Raw genomic sequence first — 27,995 nt, 5'->3', positions numbered from 1 at the left:
TAGCTCTAACCTCTTAGGTTAGGGCCTCAAATCTGTGTATCTGTTTCGTGATCTTTTTTTTTAAAACACAAGCTGGTGATGGTAATTTTTGGATCTGAGGGATGTCAGTTCCTCGCGATATTTTCCTTCACTGTACGAGCTAGTCTGGGAAAGAATGGCCATCGGTACGCACAGCCAGGCAATGAACCTACGACCCCAGGGACGAGAATTGTACGTTAAAGACACACGCGTTTAAGAAAATAATGTGTTTTACTGTACTAAGGCACTTGGTACCTTTTACTACCCATTGATTATATAAAAAGTTATGTAATCAATGTTACTTACCTTATTGTATTATAAATTCCACCGAGTATAATAAAAATGACATGTTAAAACATTCTAAAACAATCATTATACGTACGTAACGCTTAATCACATGCTTATTTCATGTTGTAAATTGCTGCAATAGTGATTAACTGATAATAGCAATGGAACTGAGAAAGATTCTTACATATCATAAAATTAAATTTCCCGGCAGTTTATATGCATATGAAATTTTAAACTGATTTTTGTATGATAGGTACCTTTTCACTAGAAGGTAGCATGGATTTTGTGGTTTATGTATACAATTCATGATGATTTTATGTAACTTGATCCATAATGTGAAATTATTTTGACCCGAGCTTTCTTAAAGTAATAGAAATCATATTTCTATTATTATTCTAATATAATCCAAATTCAAGGGACATAGGATATCTATATATCCTATAGCAAATCTTATTAAAAATAAAATTATTAAAACACGTCGCATATATATTTATATCAATTACTTACGATTAACGGACCATTACAAGAGGACTGGTTTGATGACTTTGAACAATTCTAAAATCATTAGTCAAAAACAATATAAAAACACTCCAATATTGTATACTAATTGGCACTCAGGCGCATATTAACAAATTTTATTCACCAAGAAACTGTAATGCCATTTCATTCAAAGGTAACATTCAGTTGCAAACTGGTTGCTATCTGTGTCGCATGTGTTAGTGTTCAAGTGAATATGTTAATGTTATCGTAAATTAAGGAAAATTGAGGTATGATGTTTTAACATACAAGTAGGTACACAATATTAAAATATGTGTTCAATCATAGCGCTTACACCAACGAACAAGCATATCATGTATTTGTCTGTTAATCCAATGAAAATACAACTGTAAAATAACTATATAGACAGCATTTTCTGTGTCAGGTAGTTATTTCGAGTTTTTATTCGTTTTGTATGCAACAAAAGTGTTACCCTTTGTATTTTAATGCCCTGTTAATTAATAAAAGCCATTAACGAGTACGTAAGAAGCTAAAAATCATCCCCATAGTCCGGCTTACGTAGAAGTACATTTTTTCATGATTATATATAAGAGAAGGCCACTGTGTATATGTGTGTTGTAAACATGGTCGAAAACTCAAAAACAGCCGAATTTGGCCTCTTCTTTTGTTATTGAAGGAAACATTTTTATCGAAATGTCGATGCAAAACAAAACAGTGCGTTGGAAATGACATTCGACTTTTAAAATTAGTTTGCAAACGATTTAAATAACTAGCTGTCATGTTTTAGACACCATTTTGTGTATTCTGAGAATAATATTAAAAATTTCTAGAATATTAAACTTAATAACTACTGGTCTAATTTTATATTAAATATTTTTATTAGCTACATTATTCTTGACTAGGCTATAATTATTACCGATATATAAAAAAAATCTAGCCATGCGAAGCCGGGACTCGTCTATAATTAAATTCAATAAAATTTTATGAACTGAACTGTGTAATCGATTAAAAGTGTCTATACGTAAAATGCAATAATGGTATAGATAAGGAATAAGGCAATTTTTTACCAGTTTATTATTTCTTGAAATTAATTTATTTAACCAAGGTTGTACTAAAATAATTATAATATAAAAGTTTATTTAACAAATTAAAAATATGTGATGATCAGTGATGAACCTAATGTAATTAATAAAAGGTATAGTGTAAGACGCCGGTGTAATATAAAACACCACATTTACCTTGCTAATAATTATCGAACACTTATAAATTATTTTATGTACATAAATAATATATTTTTAATATTAAACAGAATTGTATATGTACATATTTTTTTGGACGGTTCCTATAACCAATTGACGTTTCTATTTAGCCTATTTTCTATCGCCAAATTCGCATGCACGTCGAATTAAGATACGTGTTAAACCTGTATTTGTACTGTACAATTATCAGAAGACATTGTGTCGTTATCTGTTGTGAAATTGTAATGGTATTTTTATCAAGTGTTCCAAAATAGTATTTTGTATCTCGTTAAATATCACCTCAATAGTGAAAAAACTATGAGTGGTTAAAATACGATGCTTTCTCTAATGAAAGACGTTTAGGGTATTATTCTAAAGCTGCTTTGATAACATTATTAATAATATCATATCTTTAGGAATACGGCGAATGAAGAGTTCTCCTAGAGCAGTGTTTCCCAACATTTGTTGTGCTATGCCCCACTTAAATTTTCTTAAATTATTTTGACCCGTTTATAACATACTTTTATACTAAAAAGTTGAAACTTAAGAAACTTAAATGATAGGTAAGACAAATGACAGAATATATAAATAAATTTCAAATTTCAAATAATTTTAAATCAATTAAATCTCGTTATACAACGAAAACACTCAACCATGCAGGGTGTATAAAATACAAGTAAACTTTTATTATAACATAAAAACACTTTTGATGATGGATAAAGCAAGAAATTGAATCGATTCAATCATTTGGAATTTTTGTCTATTTTGCGTTCTTTTCTGTAGTATGTCGTTACAATAGCTGTAGGAATTTCCGAAAACATAGATACGATCATATCTCATAGATGTATTTGAGTGTTAGATAATTATTGCTTGATAAATAGAGTTTACATTAAGACCTTGGCAGCAACTATTATGATTTGCCTCGACACGTTCCCACGTCATTTAATGTGTTCAATATCCATTGTATTTGGTAAACAGTACATATTTTAATTTGTTTTGTTTGTGAACATCCGATTTACATACTTTATCCTACAATGCTCAAATTCAAACATTAACAGAACGTTGACAGTAAAAATAAAAAAAAACAAAGCCAGAGTTTCTTGATTAAATTGAAAATATTTCTAATGTGAGAGGCAGTCTACACATGCAACTCTAAGGGCCTGTTTCACAATGTATGGATAAAGTGCCAAATAGCTATGCAACACATAAATTATTCGAAAGATAAAAGTTCTAAATAAGATACTTCGAATTTCATGACGTATAGTGCTATCTGACAGTCGTGAAACGCAAAAATACTGTTTATCCTACCAATAAGTAACAAATAGGTTATTTGGAACTTATCCGGACATTGTGAAATAGGCCCTAAATCAATGATCACTTGTGGCAAGTTGTTGGAATCGAAAGGAAACTAGAATGTTTTTAAACCCAAAAATTTACGACATGTGTCAGTCAAGGTAGGAACTAATACTTGTCTGTAAAAAATTAAAACGATTGCATGGATACAGGGTTGTGGCGCCACATGAACCAAAACCTCCTATCCAAAATATGCAAGAAGGTTAATTGCAAAAAGTACTGATGCCCCATACAGCCATTGAATATGATAATGATTTAAAATTGATTAGTTATGAGAATCACGTAGGGACAAAAACAAATTCTATTATATGGTGAGCCAATATTTAGTGCCATATTTCATTAAATCTTCATTTAATGACAGATTTAAAGAGATGATCATTAAATTCTTTACAACTCTTTATCATAGGAGCAAGATATCATCAAGGTTTATACTCTAACGTAATCCGTGCGTATACGTTTAACGTACAAATAATTTTTTATTTATTTATTTGTATAATACTTAATGCACACTGAGTTGTTGACCAATTGCAATTTATTTGTTATAAAAATGAAAAAGACATCGTGACGAAACCAGTATGTCAATCCCGGAAATCGAAGATGTGTCTGACACAAAAGTTATTACTTTGTCTATACAACATTCTAATCATCGTTCATCAAGCTTCTGCAGCTTGTACTTGTATTTGTGATACACAGACAGATACGCGATGTTTTTCTTTTAATTAAATCTTTTTGTAATCTGTACACTTGCCATCCTTAAGTGTAAAATAAACAAATGAATATTTAAACAAAGATAAAAGTCATCACTAACAAATTCCTTCTATAAAAAGTTGGGTTTTGTAAAAACGACAGATCGGTTCGTAGTTTAATAAATAATTACTCACACTATATGACAGACATTAAGAGATCTTTAATAATAATTGGAACAGTAATTAATTTTTTTTTTAATATCTGGTGGTACTATCGCATTCGGGCAGAAATACCTTCAAGACGCATCTTTGACTTGGATTATCATTTGGTCAGTCAGTTGATCAGCCTTTATTGTTTTTTAATACATGAAATTTATCCGGATCTCAAGCTTATATTACGGATGACGGAGAAAAAACTTTAAAATGTTACATAACTTTCCTGTTCTTCGTATTGTTATTTAATAATGTCGAAATTTGTTTACTGCTAGTGGTCATCAAGCCTTTCACTTTTATAAGTACATTATCCTAATATAATGGCCAAGGTTCGTTATAAAAATATTGTTTAGAGATTTTTACTTAAGTTTGAAAAGAGTATTGCTGAATTATATAATGATTAAGAAGAAAATAATCTTGATAGTGATAGTGTAACCACTTAATGGGGTAGAGGACATATTTTTATGTTCATTTCAATGGTCAATTTTCCTTGAAGCCTTTTTTATCTAATACAAGATCGATATTTGGGTCTGGGTAGTCCTATAACATACTAGTTGTTAAATTTATTTATTTATTCACTTACAGACCATACATGGCTAAACTCATACTAAAACTAGACTAAAATATATAAGTATACAATATTATATAAATGTGTACATTGACAGACAAATATATTTATATAGCCAGGGTTCGTACCCACGTCCTTGGCTTTGAACTTGGATTGAGAATAATTCCTGTATTTTTTAATCAAATAATGACATGAACTTATATAATATTTGGCTGGATTATTTGATTTAAGCTATTCGAGATCTTTTGTCGTTTTTTACCGTTATAGAATACAATTCGAGATTTTTTATTTAAAACCTGCTTTTTTGGACTGGTTTACTTTTTGCACTCCTTTGTTTTTTTTCACACAAATTTATTAGTCATACGAATTTTAAGAAAATGACAGTAATTTATTCACGATGTCTGTATCAGCCTTGTGAAAAGGCTTTAACCTTTCTTTATATGGTATTTGACACGATTAACGGTTATTTCCTTATTTAATTATTCTATTCTGATTGTTAACACACCACCGGATGTTAAGCCTAAGTTTCGGAATAAAACACGTTTAGATATTTTACGAATCTCCATCATTTATTATTTGAAAGCGAAACATGAACTAGTCATTTTGCAGAGTACTAAAAATAAAAATCCATTAATACTAAAAATCACATGAAAAAGATTAACATATGTTGTGATTCTGCCTCTGTAGTTCAATTCTATCCTTAGATGTACTAGGCCCGTATTTAGTTTCGTCTAAATAAAATTTAGGTTCAAGAATGAAAATCATCTTCTTTGAGAGTAAAGAGACACGCCATTACAAAGTAATTAAATCTTGCTTAAAGTAATCAGAGTAATTGTAACTCCGCGGCTTGAGACTCGACTCTCCTACTCAGTCCCGTAGGTCGAAATTCGATGCCCGGCTGTAGACCAATAAATACTACGTACATAATTAATATTTAATACATGCTCGGTGAGAAAACCGGCTTGTATACGCTTATCAGAAGGGTAATCACCTACTTGCCTATTAAGAAAAGTAATCAACAGACACAAACAATCTGAGCCCAATAAGAAGTCTAATTCCTGTAGCGTATGGGGTTTGTTTATAATTATTATTCCCTCAAAACCCTTATAACGTAAACCGATAATCATATAATTTTTTCGTTTGTACTACGCAATGTAGTAAATATATATCGATCAGTATATGGTATACAATAATATATTCTACGCGCAAACGACACCAAATCTGTGTCATAAATTTATCCTCTGGGTCAGACAGGTTTACGTCACAAATAGGAGGGGGACTATAACCTTGTGCCCCCTCGACATAGTAACATATCGCTATATTAGTTTTGTTGCTAACCCAGCCGGTTCCCATAGATTTAAGCCTTCTAATAAAATAGAGATAACGGATAAAAGTTAGTAAATACGCGTTCTATGCATTGAAGAAGTTAGTTGAAACGTAAAGTGTAAGGCAGAAGAGAAGAAAAGGGCTGTTTCTTTGGGTTGCTATCATGGCGGTCATTTCAAAGGTTTTGAACTTGAGATCAAAATAAAGGGTTTGTTTCAATATCCCATATCATTGGCTTCAAATATAGACCAAACAAATCCCATCGAATTGTAAATAGTTTATTACAACTGCTTAGTAATGGAGGATTAGGGGACGTAGCGTAAGAACTCGGGGAATTATTAAATTACAGTGATTAATATAATTTATGACGAATTTTGCTATTGACTTGCCTTAAGTACCTTCAATTATCTCTTGGAAAAAGTAGATTCGATGATATTTGAACTTCATAAATCCTAATCTCTATTAAGTGACACTTAAGAAATACTTTTGTGAAATGTGTAATTACTCTCAAGATAAGGATAATAAATACGGTTTGACCTTGGGTAATACATAGTTTAGGTACATGCAACTTTACTTATGAAATATATTTCCAACCGTTATGAACTATCCATAATCTGTAAGTCACTGGATGTAGGAGGCTATATCAAATCCTTTTTGCCAAGGAAACTCGGATTTCCTCATCATAATCTACGTGCCTTAGTGTCTGCCAACGCGAATTTAACCTAAAGCCTTCGCGCAATTACTTCTACGTGGATGACGCGGTCAAGGTAATGACAGTATTGTTGTAAATATTCAGTACCTCTCTTAATGCAGAGTAATGATTATACGATTCTGAGTTCCGATGTTCCAATACAAGCGTAATTGTATTGTAAATACGTAAATAACGTCAGATAATTAGATCGTAAAGAAATACTGATAACATTAAAGATTTCAAGGTGTGTTCGTCACGGCTGTTTAGTACGGATAATATAACATAACCTTCACTAATTCGACTATTGGGCCAGCTGCAGTCTGTCGTTTCAAATCAATCTTATTATGTACGTAAGCGTACAAATATACACTTGCGTTAGAAATGATTAGGAACTATTTCTTTGGATCATAAAGCATAGCCAACTGGTTTGGAAATGTCTATCTTTTGAAGTTGGGATGGGGTATCTTATATTTTACGTATAATATCCAAGTAATACCAACATTTGGACATATTTTGCACAACTAGACAGATCTTTTTTTTTTTGAAATACATAGAATGAACCGATTATCTTTTATTAATAGCCATTCAACACACTCGCGACCTTTGTCCGTTTCTCGTACCTACCTGAAAAGTGACCTCATTTTAGCAACTACCTACTTTGAACTAATGTATAACTAATTTAAAACTAATCGTTTGTTTTACCTTAAACGTCGAGGCATTTAAAGCAAATCACGACTAAAGTAAAACTAACTTTTATCTATTGTTATTAATATCTGACTATATTGCAACTTGTGTCCTCAATTAACATACTATGTATTCCAATAGGTTACTTTTAAATGCATGTACATACGTAAATAACATAAATGTATTGTATAGTTATTTTGATTAGTAATTTATGTTCGTCTTGGTAGTAGTATGTCTTTGTAAATATAAACAAAACAACATATATATACGGTTCCTGGGTCATTAGGGTAGGCTTTACGTGATAGAGGATCTATACAAACCACTCACATACAACAATAGTATATAAGCGAAATTATGAAATGTTAATTTCTATGTAACGAATGAATGCAATGTAACAGTCGAAGAGAGTGCCTACGTCTATACTCTCTGAGCGTAACTTCGACCCTTTTGGAAATCGCTGCTTATAAAACTTAGAAAGCTTGAGTGAGCCTTCGTTCGTCCATATCACATGGTGTGATACAATGGGTAGCTAGCGACATGGACTGTCTATCCTTATGCGAGGCACATTTTAAAATATGTAAGTCAGATTACGTCATCTAATTTTCTTTTAAAATTTATAATTTAATTTGAAAACTTTTAATAATAGTAATCTACAAAACACTTATATTTCGTCACTATCTTTCCGAAATCGTTTTAGTAATTATAATGACGTTATATATAAAAAAGATTGAACTGCAACACGCGCATAGCGTGTTTGACACCATCGTGTAATTTATGTATATTTAATTATTGCAAAACAGTTGTGGTAATGTTAAGTGGTTACCGGAGTTGAACAACCTAGGTTGCAAGTCAGATTACTTTTGTACATAGTTTATATACTTTGTTATTTCTTGTTTGGCCACTTATATTTTATGGCTAAGCTTATAAAACTGCGGAAATCGGTGTGACTTAATGTAACCAATTAACTAAAGACTAACTCTTGACTATCGTGTTTTGTTAATTTATTATTATTTATGGACAATACAATTATAAATTCTATAAAAAAAAAACCATAAAAGGCGACTGATATCGACTCCATATAACATTTAACATAACCGTAATAAACAAATCAGTGGCGCTACAACCTCTTTACATCTTGGCCTCAGGTTTCTTCCTTCACACTTCGAGCAAATGTTAAATGCGCACATAAAAATAAAGTCCATTGGTGCACAGCCGGGGATCGAACCTACGACCTCAGGTATGAGAGTCGCACGCTGGAGCCACTAGGCCAACACTTACAAGCATGACAAACGTTATATTAAAACCCGAATATACATTTTCGTAAACGTAGACATTTGATACTTATTAAGATATAATTTAAAAGCAGTGAAATGAAAGAAGAAGTAGTTACACATTTTATTTAAAAATAACATATCTTATAGTATACAGATTTCTTAGGATATAACTTATAAATAGCTCCCCACAAATTATTTCTCTAGAGGGGCGTAGTTAAGAAGTTTCTCAATTAAATCCACGTGCCCCAGTAGCATCCTTCTGCAGCAATACCGCTTAAGACCAAGGGCATCCAACGCGTCACTGTGAGATTAAAAATTATGCAATTACAAAACAATTGAACTGCTTCCTATTAGTATTACCAATAGAAAAAAATAAGTGTTTAAATAATAGGTAGTAAAATTAAAAAAATTATATATTGCATTTGAGGAAATTATCTTAAAATATAAATATTTCACAAAAAGGTAAAACAAACTATGTCCCAAAATAGAAGTGAACTATTTTTTCTGTAATACCCATGTTGAGAATGCTCAACAAAGAATTATTGAAATGTGTGTATTACTGTCCTATATTATAAAGTCAGTGTTTTCAAATAGCAGTAGTGATACATGGAGTATGTCTTAATCATACACATACAAACTAATACTTATGGAGTAAGCCTTAATACTACATAGAAACAGTATGTATATACAAGACTAAAGTATATTTATAACCACTTCATTGTCACTTAACTTTATTTCTTGCCACAAAGGAGTATATGTAATTTAAAAGTAGAATAATCATATTATCATTTACAATAGGCCATTAAGAGATTTTCTAGGTTTATGTTTTGATAATATAAGATTATCTCGACTTTATGTTTTTCATTTAATCCATTACTAGCCAATTTAGCTAGTGGTCCTCAGTTTAAATATTAAATATTTTAAGTCAAAGTTCAAAATTCTATTACATTAACAAACATTAGCATTCTTTGAGTACAGCAAATATATTGTATGTTCTACAAAGAGCCAGCAAATTGTGGTTGTTGTAAATATGAAATATTATTATATTAATTAACCAAATAATTTTAAGCATTGATGTTTTTATTTATATAATTAATAATAGTACATATTATATCAATAAATATAATAAATACAGAATTAATGTAATTTAATTATTATGTTTCACTTAGACCAGGGTCGATAATTTTTGAAACCAAAAAAATAATAGTATGATGAAAACCATTGGAAAAGGAGGAGAATATTATCAAAATGAAAGAAAAATTTATTTACGGGCAATCTGAGGTCAGGAAGGGGAAGGGGGTCTATTAATAGTGGGATTTCTGGGAAAAATTAAGTCATATGGAAAAAAGTCAAATGGCAAAGTTATAGATAAAAAAAAGATCTGAAACTCTTTTAAATATACTTTTATCAAATTCAAATTTTTTATTTTTATCTTTTACAAAAAAAAAGTTTTTCGCACAAAATTTGGTGAAAACTTACCTTTTCATGTCCAAAGTACGCTGTAATTTATTTGATTTGAAATATTTATTTTTTCACCTAATTTAGAATTAATATCAAAAAGCACCCTAATTTTGAATCAAAAATTCACCCATCAAAATATCAGCTTTCTTAAAAAGTTGGTGTGCTTCCTGTTCTTTAATTTTTAACACACATTACACCTGCTTTTTTGTTTTGATTTCTTGCATTTTCTGAGAAGATTTACTATAGTAATACATATATTTTTCTTAACATACTCAAATGTTGCTTATAAATCATGATTAATTACATTATATTATTAAACATTTAATTTATGCAGACTTTCCATGTTATAAAATGTGAGAATTTGTCCAGCCTTTTTTACACCATCCTACATGATCCTACTGTCCAGCAATGTGGAAATGTGTTGTAATGTATGTATGTGTTAATATTAATAACGAAAAATCTAACTATACCCTTCAGTATATTCAGCTTGTAATAAACCTAAGTAAGCCTCCCACTTATTTCCAATAACTTTGCCACAGGTGAAGCAACGCACAGGAATAATCATTGTCAATTAAATCTGAAACAATAATTACTCTTAACATCTTTTGCAAATAAAAATTCTTGAAATGCAATAATACTTTTAATTACAACAAGAGGAAAAGCTAGAGAAGTTCCATTCACATCACAGTAAAACTCAGCTGTCTTGTTTATAAATAAAATATATTACGCACGTATTGATGATTAAGAAATAAAAAAGTATGTTCAGTATATATAACATTACTAAAAATATATAATTGATTACCTACCGCTTATTGTTTTTGACCCACGTCTTTCGATTAAGGTTATATATGTAGAAGCAATATAATGTAGTTTATATTTTATAACCGCAAGATCTTCACAGCTCTATTCTTTTAATTTATTTACACAATTGGGTTTTTTAACACAATTTAATGTAAATTGCAAAATTCTAATGTGTTTTGGTTTATATTTTGCAAAAGCCAAATGATTAGTGAATCACAAACTTCAATGATGTTTATGATTAGTGAATGAGATATGAGACTTGACGTCTGACGCTGTGTGCACAGACTAGAAAGACTATATGTATGATGAATTATTGTGATGTTAGCTATAACAACACGCCGATTCGTAACCATCGTATTAATACATAAAATAATTATCAACGCTACAGTTATTTTGTGGCCAATATTTTTTTTGTTGATCATACCGTAATTAATGAATGTCCCTTTTCCTATTCCACCAATATTAATATTAAATTCACATTGTCTATTAATAGATACATTTTTGTTAATTGATCAAACAATACAGCAGTTTTTTATAATACTTAGGGTCTGTTTCACAATAAAGTACCAAATAGCTATGCAACATATAAATTATTCGGAAGATAAAAGTATAGCGTTTCATGAATTAGCGCTATCAGACAGTCGTGAAAAACAACAATAGTGTTTATGCTACAAATAAGTAATAAATAGCTTATTTGGAACTAAGAAGAACTTTTCCGTATATTGTGAAACAAACCCTTAGCATAATAATTTGCCACAAATATAACTTGATAATCGGGAACTAAAACCTCCTTATGTCAAAATCATAGACATTTGAATAGCCGATAAAATACTAGTAAGGAGTTTTTTGTTTCAATTATCCTTTAGCGCTTTTTAATATTTTTCAATTATATTTCAGACATTTGCGGTCTTGAAATGCAAATTAAAATGACTTTAAGTATGGAACAATACTTAAATTACGACGACAGTCAAATGGTATGTATAAAAATTAATCACATGCGGCTCTTTAACTGAACACTTTATTTGTTACAACAATCGACATTTAATCAAAGTTTAAATGTACCCTAAACCTATGACTTTTGACTCTCCCTAAAATATAGTTCCATCCCCAAAAACCTTAACACCCATAGGTAGGTACCTAAAAAAATAACTATTGTTAGGTATATTAATGACAAAAAGCTCCTTAAGAGGACAATGACAAATGGAACATAATAAGCTGTTTGACAGTTTATAAAGTAAAGTGGTATTAATAATAGTCATACCCATATGTTTAAGACATTGCTTTAAAAAGCGTTATGCAATAAAATAAATAATTATTCATTTATCCAAGAGATCTATTATACGAATCGGACTAGTTAAATCCGCGATGACGTAGCATGCTTTTAAATAATACATGTATGTACGTTTTTTGTAAAAATTGTCATTTTTTACTTGTTGAAAACCACACTACTGAGACTCGTGACGCGTTTTGGCGGGTTCTTAAAGTTATGATTTTTTACGAGAATTATTATAACGAATCAACAACTATTGACACTAATAAATCTTTGAAATGGTTTTTAAAATCAATCAACTTGGGGGCTTAATCAAGATGCCTTAACACTGTAGTATATGTAGAAAGTCGAAAACTAAATTTCCATACAAATCTAGTTTTCGACCTTCTACATACTCTACTATTAAGGCATCTTGGCTAAATCCCTATTGTATTTTACCTATAAACAAACATTCAGTCTATAAGATTGACAACCAGATGACAAGAATCATTGACAATCAATGAGTTGTGAACAGTGAACGAATGATACTATTTTGAAATAGTAAATACTAAATAGTTAATAGTCATTAGTAATTAGTATCTAAAATAGTAATGTTATTTATCATCAATATGGTATCAGAAATATTGATTTGAAGCTAAGCTTTAACAAATTGTACTGACTTGCATCATAACTTTATAGCCGTGAGTTAGAATAGTGATTGTTTTCATGTAACATTTGTATTATTTTACTTCACATTTTTGGGATTTCTAAACAAAGCCCACAAACAACAACAATTATCTTATAATGTTTTTAAAAGTTTAAGGGGTAACTAGTGAATCAATTCATTACAAAAAAGTTTTAATTAATAACACAATGTTTAAATTGGTTTTTAAATATCATTCAAGTTATAGGTAGCCATTAACATTAATTGGATGGCAATATTGTAAGGCTTCTAAATAACGCTGTTGAAACATAGGTGAACAAACCTTAAGCCAATTAAAATAAAATAATCGAGTAGACACATCCTGTACTGTGAATACACATTGTTTAGTTACAAAAATTGACTATGACACCTGATGACACTCAACCTATAATTCAATATGGATCAATTGAAAGAACAGATTTATTTTTTGAGCATGATAAACAAAGGTTAAATGCAGATCCTGATTTTGAACAGGTAATAATTATATTAAGTTATTGTTTGTATAATGCTTATTCTCAATGTTTGGTTAGGGTTTATGGTGAATTTTTAAATATGTATTGTAGTTATTAATTATTGTAGTACTGTTAAAAAATTGAAAGTATGAAAACATTATAAATATAAACATCTGAGACATTTAGTTACAAGTTATTGAACATATTTAACAAAACACACCATAATATAATAAATTTTATTATGTATGATAGAATCTTTCATGTAAAAACTGACAAAACAGATTTTGATGATTTTATAATAAAGTAAGTCATACATCAGATTTTCTTAATCTGTAAGCTGTAATTTATAATAATATTGTGTATGGACAGAATAAGTGTCTCATAAGTCTTCTTCTTTCTTTTCTCCCTTTTTCAAAAATGCCATTATCGCTAAAAAGTTATTAAAAATACAAACTTTTTTAGAGAGAAAGTGTGCTACTTTAAGTTTTACTATTTCTTTAAACTTCGTTACATTAAACATAAATTATTATGTAATTATCTGCCCTATCGCTGACAAGTGCATTCTTCCAGGCAACCCTAGAATGAAACAATAACAATGTAAAAGTAAAAGAAGTGGATAAATAATTACAAAAAAATAAACAAACTAACATAAAATTACATGTAACACAAGAAATATACTAACTAAACTTAATATGATATTTTTATTAATTAATAATTAGGAGGCAGAAGTGAAATGCTCAAAAAGATTCTTAAATAAATTTATAGATAGAGTTTCTCTGAATGTATCATCTTGTGGAGATGAAGTCACGGGCAAAATATTACATATTAATGGAATGTTCATTTAATAGTAATAAAATATTAAAATTGATGTGTTGCATACACAGTCAGTGATAAGCCAAATAAAAATTGTAATACATCCTCTTTTATCATGCAAATTGCTCGCCTTATCTGTTCTGTAATTAAACATGTAAAATAATGGTCAATTCAATGTATTTACTTATTAATATATAATATATTGTTTTTAAATAATGCCCATATAATTTCTTTAAACATTTTATAAATAAATTACAGACTAGTAATTATTGTCAGAAGAATTAATTTAACAAGAAAAAGTGTTTTTTGATTAATCTTCAAATGGGAAATTGTTTTCCAGTAACAATTATTAAATTAAAATTAAAGGAAGAAATTTCCTGTCTCATTTCAGGTAGTTTATGGCTACCGAACTACAAGATGGAGAAGTTTTGTAACATATCTTTTCTCAATTCTAACTTGTGGCATACCATTCTTGATATTTCATTGGATACCCAGGTTGAAGCTATACGCAACATCTGTTTGCAGCAACTTCCAGGAGGCTGATCAAGTCTTAGTTATTGTAAGTTTTTTAACATCTTATTAACTTAGAACATATTTTTTACTTTTTTTCTCACTTTTAACTTTTGATTGATTAATTCTGTAATTATTTTGATTGTAATTCAGGTTGACTCTCAAAGTAATTTTAGTATTCAGCTTAAAACTTAATAAATACATATTACCTAAACATTTTTACCAAGTGTTATTACAATTCCATATATTTGTGACACTTTTCAATGTTATATTTTTAGCAATTGCTTAGCGATTTTCTGTAACTTCTATTTCACTAAGACTTTTTTTTACAGGAAACATACCAAAAGAAATGTAAAAGTCATTACATTCACAGAATATTGATAAAAAATATAAATGATCCTAGGTAAGCTAAAAGATAATAAAATAAGAATAGGGTAAGATAGAAATTATCTGATAATTTTGAATGTTATTAAAGTTGTGCTATACATTTGTAGTGGGTTGTTAAATGCAGGATTCGAAGAGGAATATGAAAGTGAGAAAAGTCCTATGGAGGTTGAAGATACATTACATACACCTATACATTTAGATGATGGGACTACAATGAGTAAGTATTTAAAATATATATTTAATCCTTAAGTTAATTTGTATACAGAAATATACATTTAACAATTGAGTAATTTTTGTTTTGAAAGAAAATACTATAGCTTTTACTTATCTTTTGTTTTTTTATTTTTAGATTATTTTACTATAAATCTTGCACTTTCTTTGATAGACAAATTTTCAGCTTTCGTTGTCTTCATAATTTTCATAACCTCAGTATATTATCAAATAAGCATTTGAAAAGAATCAAAGGAGGAATTAACTAATTCCGCATGTAATTTATAAAATAAGTATTTGTCAATAAAAACCTCAGAATAATAAACTAAATCTATTAATTTAAAATTATTTAATTTTTTTTTAACTTTAGATGTACAACAATACAACTACTTTAATCACAAAAAGCAATGTCTTATATGGGAGCCAATACGAGCACAGTGGATTAGGTTAGCTGGTGTAGAACGTGGTACTAGTTGCTCCCAAATTCATGCCATGGCATCTAGACCACCTTGCTCTGAACGTAGGCTACGAATGTAAGTATTAAATATTTGACTATTTCAAAGTTTTATCCATACCTACTTTATTTCAAAATATCTTTGGTAGAAAATGGTAGATACCATTTTATCAATATTAATACAATCTTTAAAGCTTTTTGGTAAATTTCTTCTGTATTAATGCATAGGTCTTAATTTTTAATAAAAATAATTACATATTTTGTAGCTTTTCAATTTTCATAACATAATTTTTAATGCATAGGGTAGTAACAACATTATATAAATTATTTTTTAGTACATACACATCGGGAGTGAATTTATTATGTGTTTTTGCTTTTTAATATGAAAATTGTAAAATCGAATTTTTATAATCATTTCAGGTTGAACACGTATGGGCTTAATGAAATCAAAGTTCCTGTGCAATCGATTCTGACTCTCATCATCCTGGAAGTGTTCAATCCGTTCTATGTCTTTCAATTATTTACTATTGCTGTCTGGTTGGCTGAACCATACTACTACTACTGTCTTGCTGTAGTGCTAATGTCTACTTTTGGTGTTGCCACTTCTGTTATACAAACTAAAAAGGTTGGTAACATTCTACAATATTTATAACAAATATAAAAAATAAACCTTTACTAAAATAAACAATGTTTAATAAATATTTTTATTTACAGAATCAACAAAGCCTACGTGCCACAGTAGAAGCTCACGATACAGTAGAATTGTGGGGCGGACGACGCGTTGACAGTAAGGCTTTAGTACCAGGAGATGTGGTAATACTGCCGGCACACGGTTGTATGTTGCACTGTGACTTGGCTTTGCTTACCGGGTCTGCTATAGTCAATGAGAGTATGTTAACTGGTAAGTAACTGATTTATTTTTTATCCGAGTAAAAAAAACCCGGAGAAGTTTACAATTTAAAGTGTATTCTTTTTTATTTATAGGTTTTTGAAGTACAATTAATTTTATGTTTAAGTTTAAAATGTGTATTAAATTAAAATAGCGTTCTGTTATTATTATTGTGCCATCTTTCCGTGCATATAAAAAAGCGATGATCATAATTTACGCTTTATATATAATCCTTAATATGTATACCACATTTTAAATCAAAAAGATGAGATCAATTCAGACAATTACGGCCACGAATTTTTAAAACAAAATTAATTAAAATAATAATTATTCCGGCTAAACAATCCGACGCGATGTTAAGAACTTAAATGCGAAGGCTTAACAAATGAGGTTCGACGTAATAACTTCAGTAAGTTGATGATATAAAAACTGATGATATAAAAATGATGACGTAAAAAGCCACTTACATAAAAAATAACTTGAGTAACTGTCAGTACTTTTGTATATAAAATAGAAAAAATATGATTTCCATGTTTTTAGGTGAATCTGTCCCTGTAACTAAAACTGCATTACAACGCTTAGACAAAGAGTTTGATGTCAAAGAGCACAGTTCCAGCATTCTATTCTGTGGGACTAAAGTTGAGCAGACACGGTATTATAACAATGAACCCGTTAAGTAAGTTTTGCGCTTTCAAGTTTTATACAGGCATCTCTTTGTTCCCCATATTTTTATCAGTATATCCTAATAGGAAAAAGGTACACATTTCGTTGACGCAACATCAACAAGACAGATCAAAACAAAGCCACCTATTACCGCGGAGTAGGTAAATAATGTAATAATTTCTCGGTACGTACGGATAAATCATAGACAATATTAAGAGTATTTGAGTATTCGTGATTTGTAATGGCGTGAATATTTCGTTATATATATCGTCCTATATTACACAGTTTTATAGTAAACCGAGTATTTCAGAGCCCTGGTCCTTCGAACCGGATACAATACAAGTAAAGGTCAGCTAGTTCGCAGTATATTATACCCTGTACCAGCCGACTTCAAATTTGACCGAGATTCTTACAAGTTTATATTTATTTTGGCCTGTATTGCTGTTTTGGGGCTCGCTTATACCGTTGGCTTGAAGGTACGATTTTATTGAAGTTGCCATTAGAAATGATATTCAGAAATACATTCAAAAAGATTAATTCTATTATTTATGGAATACATTTCAGGCTTACAGGTCGCTAACAATCCGCGACATAGTGATAAAGGCGCTTGATATTATAACAATAGTTGTACCGCCGGCGTTACCTGCTGCAATGACTGTGGGCAGATTATACGCTGTGTCGAGATTGAAACGCGCGCGTATATCGTGCCTTAATACAAGGGCTGTCAACGTCAGTGGATCGTTGGATTGTATTTGTTTTGATAAGGTATGAATTAATGGGAAAATGTTGTTTTTTATGATAATTTCGTCCTTGTGAAGGACATAATTTTTTTAATAATTTAATTATGACTGATGTAAACTTAATGTACATTTTTTTATTCCCAGACAGGAACACTAACAGAAGAAGGCCTAGATATGTGGGGGGTGGTAGCTGTGAGTTCAGCAACGTCCCCCCCACTTTTGGGCAGGGCACAAAGGGAACCCAAAAAATTAAACGATATACACGAATTAAAGATTGGTATGGCGTCCTGCCATAGCTTGACGTTGTTGCATGGCGAGCTGGCTGGAGATCCCTTGGATCTGAAGGTTTGTTGCTCTAGGTTTAGACATGTAGCCTGTGAAAATATTGTCTTTGAAAAATCTTAATATCTTTAATTAGACCTCGAATTGTTAATCGTCTTGCAAATCCTGTTTTTTGTTAATAATAATCTGGGTCAGTGACAATAATATCGAGTCTACATAGGTGAAATACCTTCTTATAAAGGCCTGTAAAACAGGCACTACACTTATATATATATAAATAAAAATAGCCCTTAAGAGCAAAACTGAATAACATAAGAATAACATCAGAATAACATCCTTATTTATTTGTATTAAGATGCGTTTTAAATTGATTATATATTGTTAATAGAGATAATGTAAGATTTACTCATATATATTTTCTTAAATGTCTAGATGTTCGAATGCACCGGTTGGTTACTAGAAGAGCCAGATGTACCAGAGCTGTCAAACTATGAAGTTTTGACTCCCACTATTGTCAAACCGAAAGGTTCTGCAAATATTAATGTTGACGATTTACATGTAAGTGTTTTTGATGTTTTTATGTCGTTAAATGGTGCTATTGGCAGGTCTTGAAACAACTTATCCGTTTCTTAAGTTCAATCACGTAAGCTTGAAAATGTTTTTCTAATATTTATAGAATAAATTTTAGACACACTTTCAGACATTAAAAATTAAATATTACCAACGAAAGTTTGTTTTTAAAATTAACGTCCATAGGTTCCTTCACGCACAACGGATCAAATGGGCCTCAAGAACTGAGTCACTATCCACCTCTTCACAGGATGTGTTCTTCTTTAGATTCTATCAAAAACATTGACCCTTTTTCGCACTCCACTACTAAGTTTAAGAATAAAATAAAGCAACTGTTAATGTCTTAACTCTGCCATGTATAAGTGTTGTTGTCATGTTTTGTTTTGTTTGTATCATATGGTTGTATAAGTGTAACCTATTGTGGATGCATCTAGTGTGTTTGTTTTATTTTTGAATTTGTTTTTATTGTAAGGATGTTTCTGTTTGGTTTCCGAATAAATAAATAAATTAATAGAATACCAATTCATAAAAGGTGACAGTATGAGTGTATGAGTGCAAGGGGCAGCCATATCAATTAGCATAGAGATAGCTGCCTGCCCGGTTTTCCCGTTTTTTAAAACTAAACAAATCACATATAAGATAGTCACGTGATTTGAAAATAAGAGTCATAAAAACAAATTCATAAATAAAAATCATTTTTAGTTCGTTTCTCAGTCATCAAAAAAGCTTCTAAATATTCACTACTTCGTAACTTAGTACAAAAATGTGTACGCGTACACGTCTAAATTTTCAGATGCCTCTAGAAGTGGGTATAGTACAGCAATATCAGTTTGTATCGTCCCTACAACGTTCTTCAGTAGTTGTTCGACTTCTGGGAGAAGATGTACTTAGGGTGTACTGCAAGGGTGCGCCTGAAATGTTAAGAACCCTGTGTAGACCTGAGACTGGTGAGAGATTTTTCATTTATTTAACTTAAAAATTAGAATTATGTTTGTAATAAAATATTTCAGTTCCAGGGAATCTTAATGAAGTTTTGAGTTCCTATGCGGAGAAGGGGTATCGGGTGATTGCAATGTCGACACGTTTACTTGAAGTCACTCACAAACAACTGCAGAAAATGGATCGGCATGCGGTTAGTTTTAAATCAAATTAATTTATTTTCTCTAAAAATTTCAAACCAATTCCATTTAAGGCAAGAATGAGCGTACTAATTCTTTAAAAGCTGGCAACACACTTTGCTCTCAAAGCTCTATGTAATTGAGTTTTTCCACTCTCATAGGCACTCTCATGGTCCTCATACATAATGATTACTGAACATCAGATGAGCCTCCTGAAAGTTGTTTGTCCCAAAAAAAAAACAATCTCTTTCAAAACAAAAGACGAACGATGGATTGAACATTTAAAAACGATAGTACCTGTTGTCTTTTGTTTTACAATGTCATCTACCTCGATATTTTCTTGACTAATTTTTTTTCAGATTAAACCGAGCTATAATTCTGTCTTTATACGAGTTTTTTTCATTGGACATAATATTTTTATAGTATTTTTAATCTTATTTGTATTTATTAACTTTAATTATATAATTTTTAGGTGGAATGTGATTTAGAGTTCCTAGGTCTAGTCATAATGGAGAATCGTCTCAAACCGGCAACGACGGGTATAATACGAGAACTCAAAGACGCCAATATTCATGTTGTCATGATCACAGGTAATTAATATTATAGGCTATAAATTAAAAAAAAAAAGCAATTTAATTTTAATCCAAGATTAATTATTAACTATGAAAATGGGCCGATCTTCGCCGGGATATTGTCCAAGTTTTTCTATATAGCTGGTTGAAATTTAAATTTATTTCCCACCATCACAATTTTAATTTTTAGCTAACACTGCTATGCATAAATTTATCTGCTTGTGTTATATGTGTGTTTTTCAACTGTGCTCTGCGGTTTTACCCGCGTTTCAGTATATTAATACTTGAAAACGCTTGCCCGTTTGTATTGAAAAGCCTCGATTAACGACTCTCCTATACAAAAATAGTTTCTGAGATTAAATTTAAATTTAACTCTATATTTAATAAAACTCCAGATTTACAAGTAAACATAGTATCTAATATACCTAATAACCCTAAAATGCAATAATTAAAATATTTATTAAAAGGAGTACCTTTAGGCGAGGTTCCGAAGATACTGGCAGCGTTCCCCCTTTATATTTGTATAAATCGTTTAAAATTGGGATATTTAGATTTTATGATATTTCAGGTGATAATATCCATACAGCAGTTAGCGTAGCAAAGGAATGTGGTATACTTGAGAGTATGGAACGAGTCGTTCATCTCACTGTTCATCAGTCAGGTGGACAACCGGCTTTATACTGCCAGAGTAGTTTACAAGGGGTAAGTATTACTTTATCCCAACTATAAGGAATAAATAAAAGTAAAAACAATAATGAAATGGTAACCCTGCAGGTCCCAATGGGAGCTTTGATCCCATTTGAAGGCTCCTACAAAATAGATGATAGCGGCGTGGGATCATGGGGAGAAAGTAGTAGGAGTGGGCGAAGCAAGAGAAGAGATGTAGAAGAGCCACATGGTGTCAGCTATAAGTTGGTGATGACCGGAGATGCTTGGAGGGTAAGGTTAAATTACCAGTAAACTGTATTTTTTTATTACCGAGCTAACATGTTTTGTTTGACACTGTTACATGAATAAATGATTTTATAATCTTTGGTTACTCTTATACCGAGTTTTAAGAGAAAATTAAATCATTCAATTATTTATGTTCAATACGTCTTTTTTCGAGCATAGCGTGGGTGGGGATTTTATTTTTTTTTCTTTTACAGACCCTCCGCGCTTTACACCCGGAAAGCGTTGGTCCAGTAATAGAACGAGGTGCAGTATTTGCCCGCATGTCTCCCGAACAGAAACAGCAGTTAATCACGGACTATCAAGCCTTAGGATATTACGTTGGTGAGAAAAAAAATATATTTTCATAAAACATTCCCTTAATATGTTTACTACAAAAATTGTATAAAAATTTCTGACTGATGTTGTGCTATTAAGTCGCTTCGACTGTTTTTTCTATGTAATAGTAATTTCATATGTGGTCTTGTATACGTCTACCATCTTGGTTTGTGTGATCCATGTTTTAATATTGTGTAATGATTATTTATAAACAAAAATTGTTTATCACAGTATTAAAAAATATTTCAGGCATGTGCGGAGATGGAGCAAACGATTGTGGCGCCCTCCGCGCTGCGCATACTGGCATTTCCCTATCTGAGCTAGAATCCAGTGTTGCTGCACCATTTACGTCCCAACATCCGGACATTGTCTGCGTTTCCAGGGTTTTACGCGAAGGACGCGCAGCCCTGACCACAAGTTTCGGCGTTTTCAAATTCATGATCGCATACTCCCTTACAGAGTTCCTGTCGGTCGCCTTCCTCTACTATTTCGACGCGAATCTAACAGATTTCCAGTTTCTATACATAGATGTCGCTTTAATCGTGAATTTTGCTTTCTTCTTCGGCATGACCGAAGCGTATACGGGCAAACTTTGTAAGTTGCCACCTCTAACGTCCCTATTGGGAATAGTCCCATTAGTCAGCTTGATTGGCCAAATGTTATTGATTATAGTAGCACAATATCTGAGTTATTTGACGTTAACGAAATTCCCCTGGTACGTGAGGCATACGTACGAAGGGGAAGAGGCGAACAAGTGTTGGGAGAATTATGTGATTTTCACGGTATCAATGTTTCAGTATATAATTCTAGCGATTGTATTCAGTCACGGCGCGCCGTATAGGCGATCGGTGGTCACTAATAAACAGTTAATGATAAGCATTCTTTTAATGACGGGTATTGGCATTTATATAACGGTTGCGCCTGCGCAGTGGTTGTCTGACTTTTTAGAACTTCAAATGCCTAAAGATTTGTTGATGGCGTATGTTGTCTTGGCCCTTGCTGCGATTAACCTTGTATTAGCGTTGTTCTTTGAGCGAATTATAGTTCAATACTTAATGGAGAGGAGGAGGGTAATACCAAAGTGTATAAAAGAAAGACAAGTGAGAAAAACGCCACATCTAATGATCAAAAGGCAGTTGTCTGAAATGGATTATTTAGAGGGTCATACGTCTATTAATTATGACGTAGAAGGAATAAATTCAGGTGAGGGTAGATGAAAAATATTCATGTCGTGTTTGAGGACACGGTTTGCATTAAACCGCCGACTTTGGTCGCGGTGGAAATTAATAATACATTCCGTTATTGTATTTTTATTAGTTTACTATTTTTTTATTTATTTTGAAATTATTTGACTATACTGAACTGTAGTTTTAAAAGCATTTTTATTGTTTAATTACTTTGTGCATTTTAAAACGGTGCATATTTTATAGATTTATTCAATTTCTATAAGCATCGAGGAGGCGTTCAAAGTCTTTACGATTCCTATAGATCTTTTTGAATTTACTAATAACCCCTTTACCGATAAACTCCTCTAAACTGAAACGGTATTTAAAATTCACTAAGCAACCGAATTCAGAGTTTCGAGGGCTTTAGATATTAAAATAAGTAAGACATATAAAACAAGAGTTTAAACCAGTGTTGGCTAACATGGGGCCCATACCCACAGTCTTTTCGAATTCGCTTTTTCTAATTTCAGTTTTGTGTAATATATTTTAAAATTTTCTGTGAAAATCTATTGTTTCTTTTACAATTTTCAATAAATTTCTTCTTAAAATTTTCTTTGCAATTCAATTTTAGATATTAAAAATGATATATTTTCCATTTGTCATAAGAATTTTAGGAAGGCGAAGCTGGGTATGGCACAAATAGTTTGGGGGACACTGGCTTAAACCTAATGAGAGACAAGATTATATTGTTATGTTAAAACGAGATATGAGAGAAATGTCTATTACATTTATCATACTTATGATGAAGAATGTTGGAATAAAAATGGGGGCCACCTAGAGATTTTTTTCAACATTATTTAGATTTTCTATTGAAATGTTTTAATAACCAGTTCATCGGTAAGGGAGTTTGTATATTTTAACCTTATGCAATGTAATATATGTGAGTTTTATCTTTATTGTGAAGCACAGTGTGATAATTAACATAATTAAGTGCCTTAATAGTTTTAAAATATTTGTATGTTACTTTCTTAAGTGTGATATTACATCTGATATGTTGGAGCTAGCTTAGTTCACCCATATTATCTCGATTATATATTTAAGTCTCATATTCACTTTTTCACTCAGTATAATATATGGCATAGCCATTGGTTGATTATGCGTCTTCGGCTAATAATAATAAAATCAGTTATAAAAAAAAAACTGGTCACTATGGTTTCAAACACAGACAATATTTAGACTATGTTTAATTCGTCTGACTCCGTTGCGACACGAATATAAAATAATATGTTACATTAAGCTTTGTCGTAGTGTCGTTTCGGTCCTGTATATCCTTTGACATACCTTAATTACAAGTCTAAATATTTTGTCTTTCTCAATCTGGTGGCATTATGAAAATGAATCAGACAATTTTTAATTTCACTTAGAACACTGAAATGTGATTGATGTTATTGATTTTATTAAACACAAATATTCAGATAAATTATTAAAAGTGATAAAATCATGTATCATAATTTAATATATTCGTCTATGTAATGTGAAATATAAATAAGCAAAAGTAGTCAATAAGTAGAAATGTTATATGGATAAAGCCATGTTTTGTACTAATTTTGCTACTCTATGACTGTTTTTGACATGTGTGGTAAGATTTCAAATAAAGAAAATATGTTTTTATTTCAAATGTTATTGTTTCTTCAATTTTGAATGTAGTGTGAAAAGCATGGATTTATTTAAGTTTAGTGCAGAGAATCTTTTTTTAAAACTTACAAATTAATTTGTTACTTCTAACCTGTCAATTATTAAATGCTTGTTAGTTTTTATTGTTTATATATATATATATATATATATATATATATATATATTATATATTATTATTACGTTAAAGTATTCCTAAAAAGGTTACCTCTTTATTGGCACCAATTATTTATCTATGTTATTATATGTTTCAAATGTATAGTGGGAACTGACATTGTATTTTATTAAACAAATTGAAATTATTAATTTAAGTGTTGTTTTATTTGCCTTATAACTTTAGTCTTATGAAAATTGCTTTGCAAGCAATAAAGTGTGTTTATAAGTCAACTCAGAGGATCATTCAGTAGCTATGATAAATATAGAATAATAAAATAAAACTAATTTAGAAAATTATTTATTTAAAATAAATCAGTCTCAAAAATCACTGTTAGTTGTAAACTAAATTACAAGATTATGGAAAAAACTTTACATTACTAAAATAAAATCAAATTCTATTTTTTATCTTTAACTTCTTTTTCTTCCTCTTTCGAATTATCCTTGATTTCCTTTTTAACGGGACCGGTTTGTTGTATTGGGATCTGCCTCTCATTATTTTTAATATCCTGAACCCTGGGCGCAGTCACGGTTAATACCCCGTCAGACGAGAGACGAGATTCCACAGACTCAGATCGACATCCATCAGGTAAGGCATATCGACGAAGGAATTGCCTAGAAATGTATCCATGTTCATCCTTCTTTTCCTCATGTTTACCTTCCACTATGATGAAACCATCGGCCGTCTTGACGGTTATTTCGTCAGGGGAGAAATGCTGGACGTCTAGGCTGACTTGGAATTTGTCTTTATCGGCCTTGATGCTGGAGCCAACGTCTCGTGCTGCAGCGGCAAGCTGTCTCCAAGGGCGGTAGTAGTCTCGAGAGACCAGCGGAGCAGCTACAACCGTTAACATATCGTCTGGTGTTAGAGCTAGGCCGAAATCCTGGTCCAACAATCTGCTTGGACGGCGGGGCCAGTCATAACCGAACACATATGGAAGAAGCGACATCTTGTAATTTGAATAAAATTAATCACTTGTATAAAACCTCGGAAAGCGCACTGAAATCCGCGTATAATCGTAGAACCGTTCACTTCGATTGCTTTTTCAATTTGACTTAAGTTACTTCGCTTCACTGCCGCTTATATATAATTCTAACCGCCATCTAGCGTCGAGTAGAATATTCGAGAAAGTTTTATTTACTATCTCTTTCGCTCGTGTTAAATTGGTATCGGACATCGCATGACTCATGCAAATACGCGAAGATTCTTGAATTTTATCCAACAGCTGACGCGTTCAGCATTTTTATTTGTAAACATTGTACAAATCTAGAAACATATTTATATAGGTAACTTTTGCCTACGATATGTACGTTAGGAATTTGCGAAAGAATATAACTTAGAACAGTCTAAACCATATTAAATATAATATATTTTTGGAATATGTGTAGATAATAACTATTTATTTTATGAAAATACAATAATAAAAAGTTTACAATAATACAAAGTTTCTAATAGAATTCTAAATTCTATTGAAACTTTAATATTGACGGTTTTATTTAAATGTTTTAATTTAATTCGATTAATGTTATTGTTTTTAGTTATAATTATTTATTTTATTGAATATTGGGATTGTTGTTGTGGCTTAGTACTTTCTGAATAAAATCTGAATGTTGCTATTTCATTACAGAACCTAAATATTGACTTAAAATTAACTCGATTTTTAACCGACTACTAAAAGTTTGCAAGCACGTGTTCCTACGTTCGTCCACAAACTTCTTTGATATAAAAATTGTCATGAATCGATCGATTTGTACAGTTTCTAAATAGTCAAACAGACTAGTTTCCTTTATATATGTTAATTAGGTTTTGATTTAATTTAGGTAAAATTATAAGTAGTAAATGAAAAAAAAAAACACTTTTCAAGTACTCTAAGTTACTTTTTACAAAATATAGGTACCCAAAATATTTATTTATATTTATCAGAAAAATATAGTTTTTTTTAATATAGCTGGTCAAATTTAACTCGTATCGCGGGTTTTCTCAAAACGGGACAATCTTTCGTCCCACAATTTATTTCGGGGACACCAGGACTCGCAATTGGAAAAAGGGACAGTCCCGTTCAAAACGGGACGTCTGGTCACGTTATATATACATGTACATATCCACGCATTTCTATGTCAGTAAGTTATATCGCAATTTTTTTGTTTATAGTTAATCAATATTATACATTTAAATCAAGCGCAAATACAAAAAAAACATTTAAAGCATAAATCATACATCAGCTGAGTTACAAGTACGGCTGGATTTTCGCGAAAATTCTCGAATCGCAATGTTCTTTCATGTCCTCGGGACTCGATTGCAGTTGCCGTTCATTAACCCCCACTTGAGTAGCGTCAGGGCTTCTAAACCTTTAATTATCAAAATGTAGAATTTGATGAATTTTGAAGGAAGGTTTTATTATGAATTATTACTTGATTTCCGTTAAGTATTACATGTTTAGTTTAAGTTAACAATTTTCAAGTGATGAAAAAATAATTATGGCTTCAGTATGTCTTATACTGCCATAATTATTTTAATATTTTCCAACTAATAACCCAACTTTATAATCCAAGAACAGACTTATTTTACACGCTTTAAAAAATTAAATATGAATATTTTACTTAAAATTGTATTGATATTGTTTTTTATAACCATAGTGTTAAACCTCTGACCAACTTTTTTTCTACTCGACACAAGATGGCGCTTTTTAATCAACAGATGTACATCTACAATGTCAATAACCAAATATTGTCATTTATGACTCAATCAATAATAATTGTTCATCACAAACAATTTTTAAATAAAATAACATTGAAAGACCCTGAAATATTATTATATAGTAAAGTTTATTGGCGAAAATGTATTTTATTAGGTATATTTCTTCATCTCTGATTAAAAAAAGGAATTATGTATGGAGACTTGGTTTCAGTTTTAGGAATCAATGAAACACAATTATATACGAATCACTTTATTAGCTACAACAAAACGATAGAACCGCCTTCGGGCACAGTGGATAAATATTAA

At 30.9% G+C, this 27,995-nt stretch overlaps 3 protein-coding genes across 4 annotated transcripts; 1 reads left to right on the top strand and 2 right to left on the bottom strand.

Annotated features, from left to right (window-relative positions):
• The first annotated feature begins 977 nt into the window (after positions 1-977).
• On the top strand, positions 978-24,386 carry LOC110998966 (probable cation-transporting ATPase W08D2.5). Of its 2 annotated transcripts, XM_022267788.2 has the most exons (20): positions 978-1,073; positions 11,997-12,073; positions 14,708-14,875; positions 15,159-15,229; positions 15,321-15,430; positions 15,794-15,956; positions 16,298-16,502; positions 16,592-16,778; positions 17,307-17,442; positions 17,740-17,905; positions 17,994-18,194; positions 18,314-18,514; positions 18,884-19,009; positions 19,815-19,968; positions 20,032-20,153; positions 20,612-20,729; positions 21,280-21,413; positions 21,486-21,650; positions 21,860-21,986; positions 22,230-24,386. In XM_022267788.2, the coding sequence occupies exons 2-20, from the start codon at positions 12,014-12,016 to the stop codon at positions 23,195-23,197; spliced, it is 3,582 nt and encodes a 1,193-aa protein (XP_022123480.2). In that variant the 5' UTR covers positions 978-1,073; positions 11,997-12,013; the 3' UTR covers positions 23,198-24,386. The 2 variants fall into 2 exon arrangements, with proteins under 2 accessions (XP_022123480.2, XP_022123479.2); XM_022267787.2 differs by lacking the exons at positions 978-1,073; positions 11,997-12,073 and adding an exon at positions 12,992-13,525.
• LOC110998967 (DNA-directed RNA polymerases I, II, and III subunit RPABC5) lies at positions 8,947-11,342 on the bottom strand. Its single transcript, XM_022267789.2, has 3 exons — positions 11,105-11,342; positions 10,769-10,875; positions 8,947-9,138 (listed from the first exon to the last, which is right to left on the bottom strand). Exons 2-3 carry the CDS (start codon positions 10,861-10,863, stop codon positions 9,030-9,032), a joined length of 204 nt encoding a protein of 67 aa, XP_022123481.1. The 5' UTR covers positions 10,864-10,875; positions 11,105-11,342; the 3' UTR covers positions 8,947-9,029.
• Positions 24,387-25,276: 890 nt separating the features above from the next.
• On the bottom strand, positions 25,277-26,064 carry LOC110998985 (protein lethal(2)essential for life-like). The gene has a single exon (XM_022267815.2). It carries the CDS (start codon positions 25,939-25,941, stop codon positions 25,390-25,392), a length of 552 nt encoding a protein of 183 aa, XP_022123507.1. The 5' UTR covers positions 25,942-26,064; the 3' UTR covers positions 25,277-25,389.
• Between the last annotated feature and the right edge of the window lie 1,931 nt (positions 26,065-27,995).

Source organism: Pieris rapae, chromosome 13 (assembly GCF_905147795.1).
Source record: "Pieris rapae chromosome 13, ilPieRapa1.1, whole genome shotgun sequence".
NCBI classification, from domain to species: domain Eukaryota; kingdom Metazoa; phylum Arthropoda; class Insecta; order Lepidoptera; family Pieridae; genus Pieris; species Pieris rapae.
The sequence above is the reverse complement of the archived record's forward strand: the minus strand, read 5'-3'. Positions and strand labels throughout refer to the sequence as shown.

What these genes read in the sequence shown, in the direction of transcription:
- LOC110998967 (XM_022267789.2), bottom strand. Translation starts at nt 10,863, where the DNA reads ATGATTATTCCTGTGCGTTGCTTCACCTGTGGCAAAGTTATTGGAAAT. An exon ending in CAAGCTGAATATACTGAAGG is followed by an intron (nt 9,139 to 10,768) that starts GTATAGTTAGAT and finishes TTAATCTCACAG; the next exon opens with TGACGCGTTGGATGCCCTTG.
- LOC110998985 (XM_022267815.2), bottom strand. Translation starts at nt 25,941, where the DNA reads ATGTCGCTTCTTCCATATGTGTTCGGTTATGACTGGCCCCGCCGTCCA.
- LOC110998966 (XM_022267787.2), top strand. Translation starts at nt 13,415, where the DNA reads ATGACACCTGATGACACTCAACCTATAATTCAATATGGATCAATTGAA. An exon ending in AAAAATATAAATGATCCTAG is followed by an intron (nt 15,230 to 15,320) that starts GTAAGCTAAAAG and finishes ATACATTTGTAG; the next exon opens with TGGGTTGTTAAATGCAGGAT. An exon ending in GAGATCCCTTGGATCTGAAG is followed by an intron (nt 18,515 to 18,883) that starts GTTTGTTGCTCT and finishes TTAAATGTCTAG; the next exon opens with ATGTTCGAATGCACCGGTTG.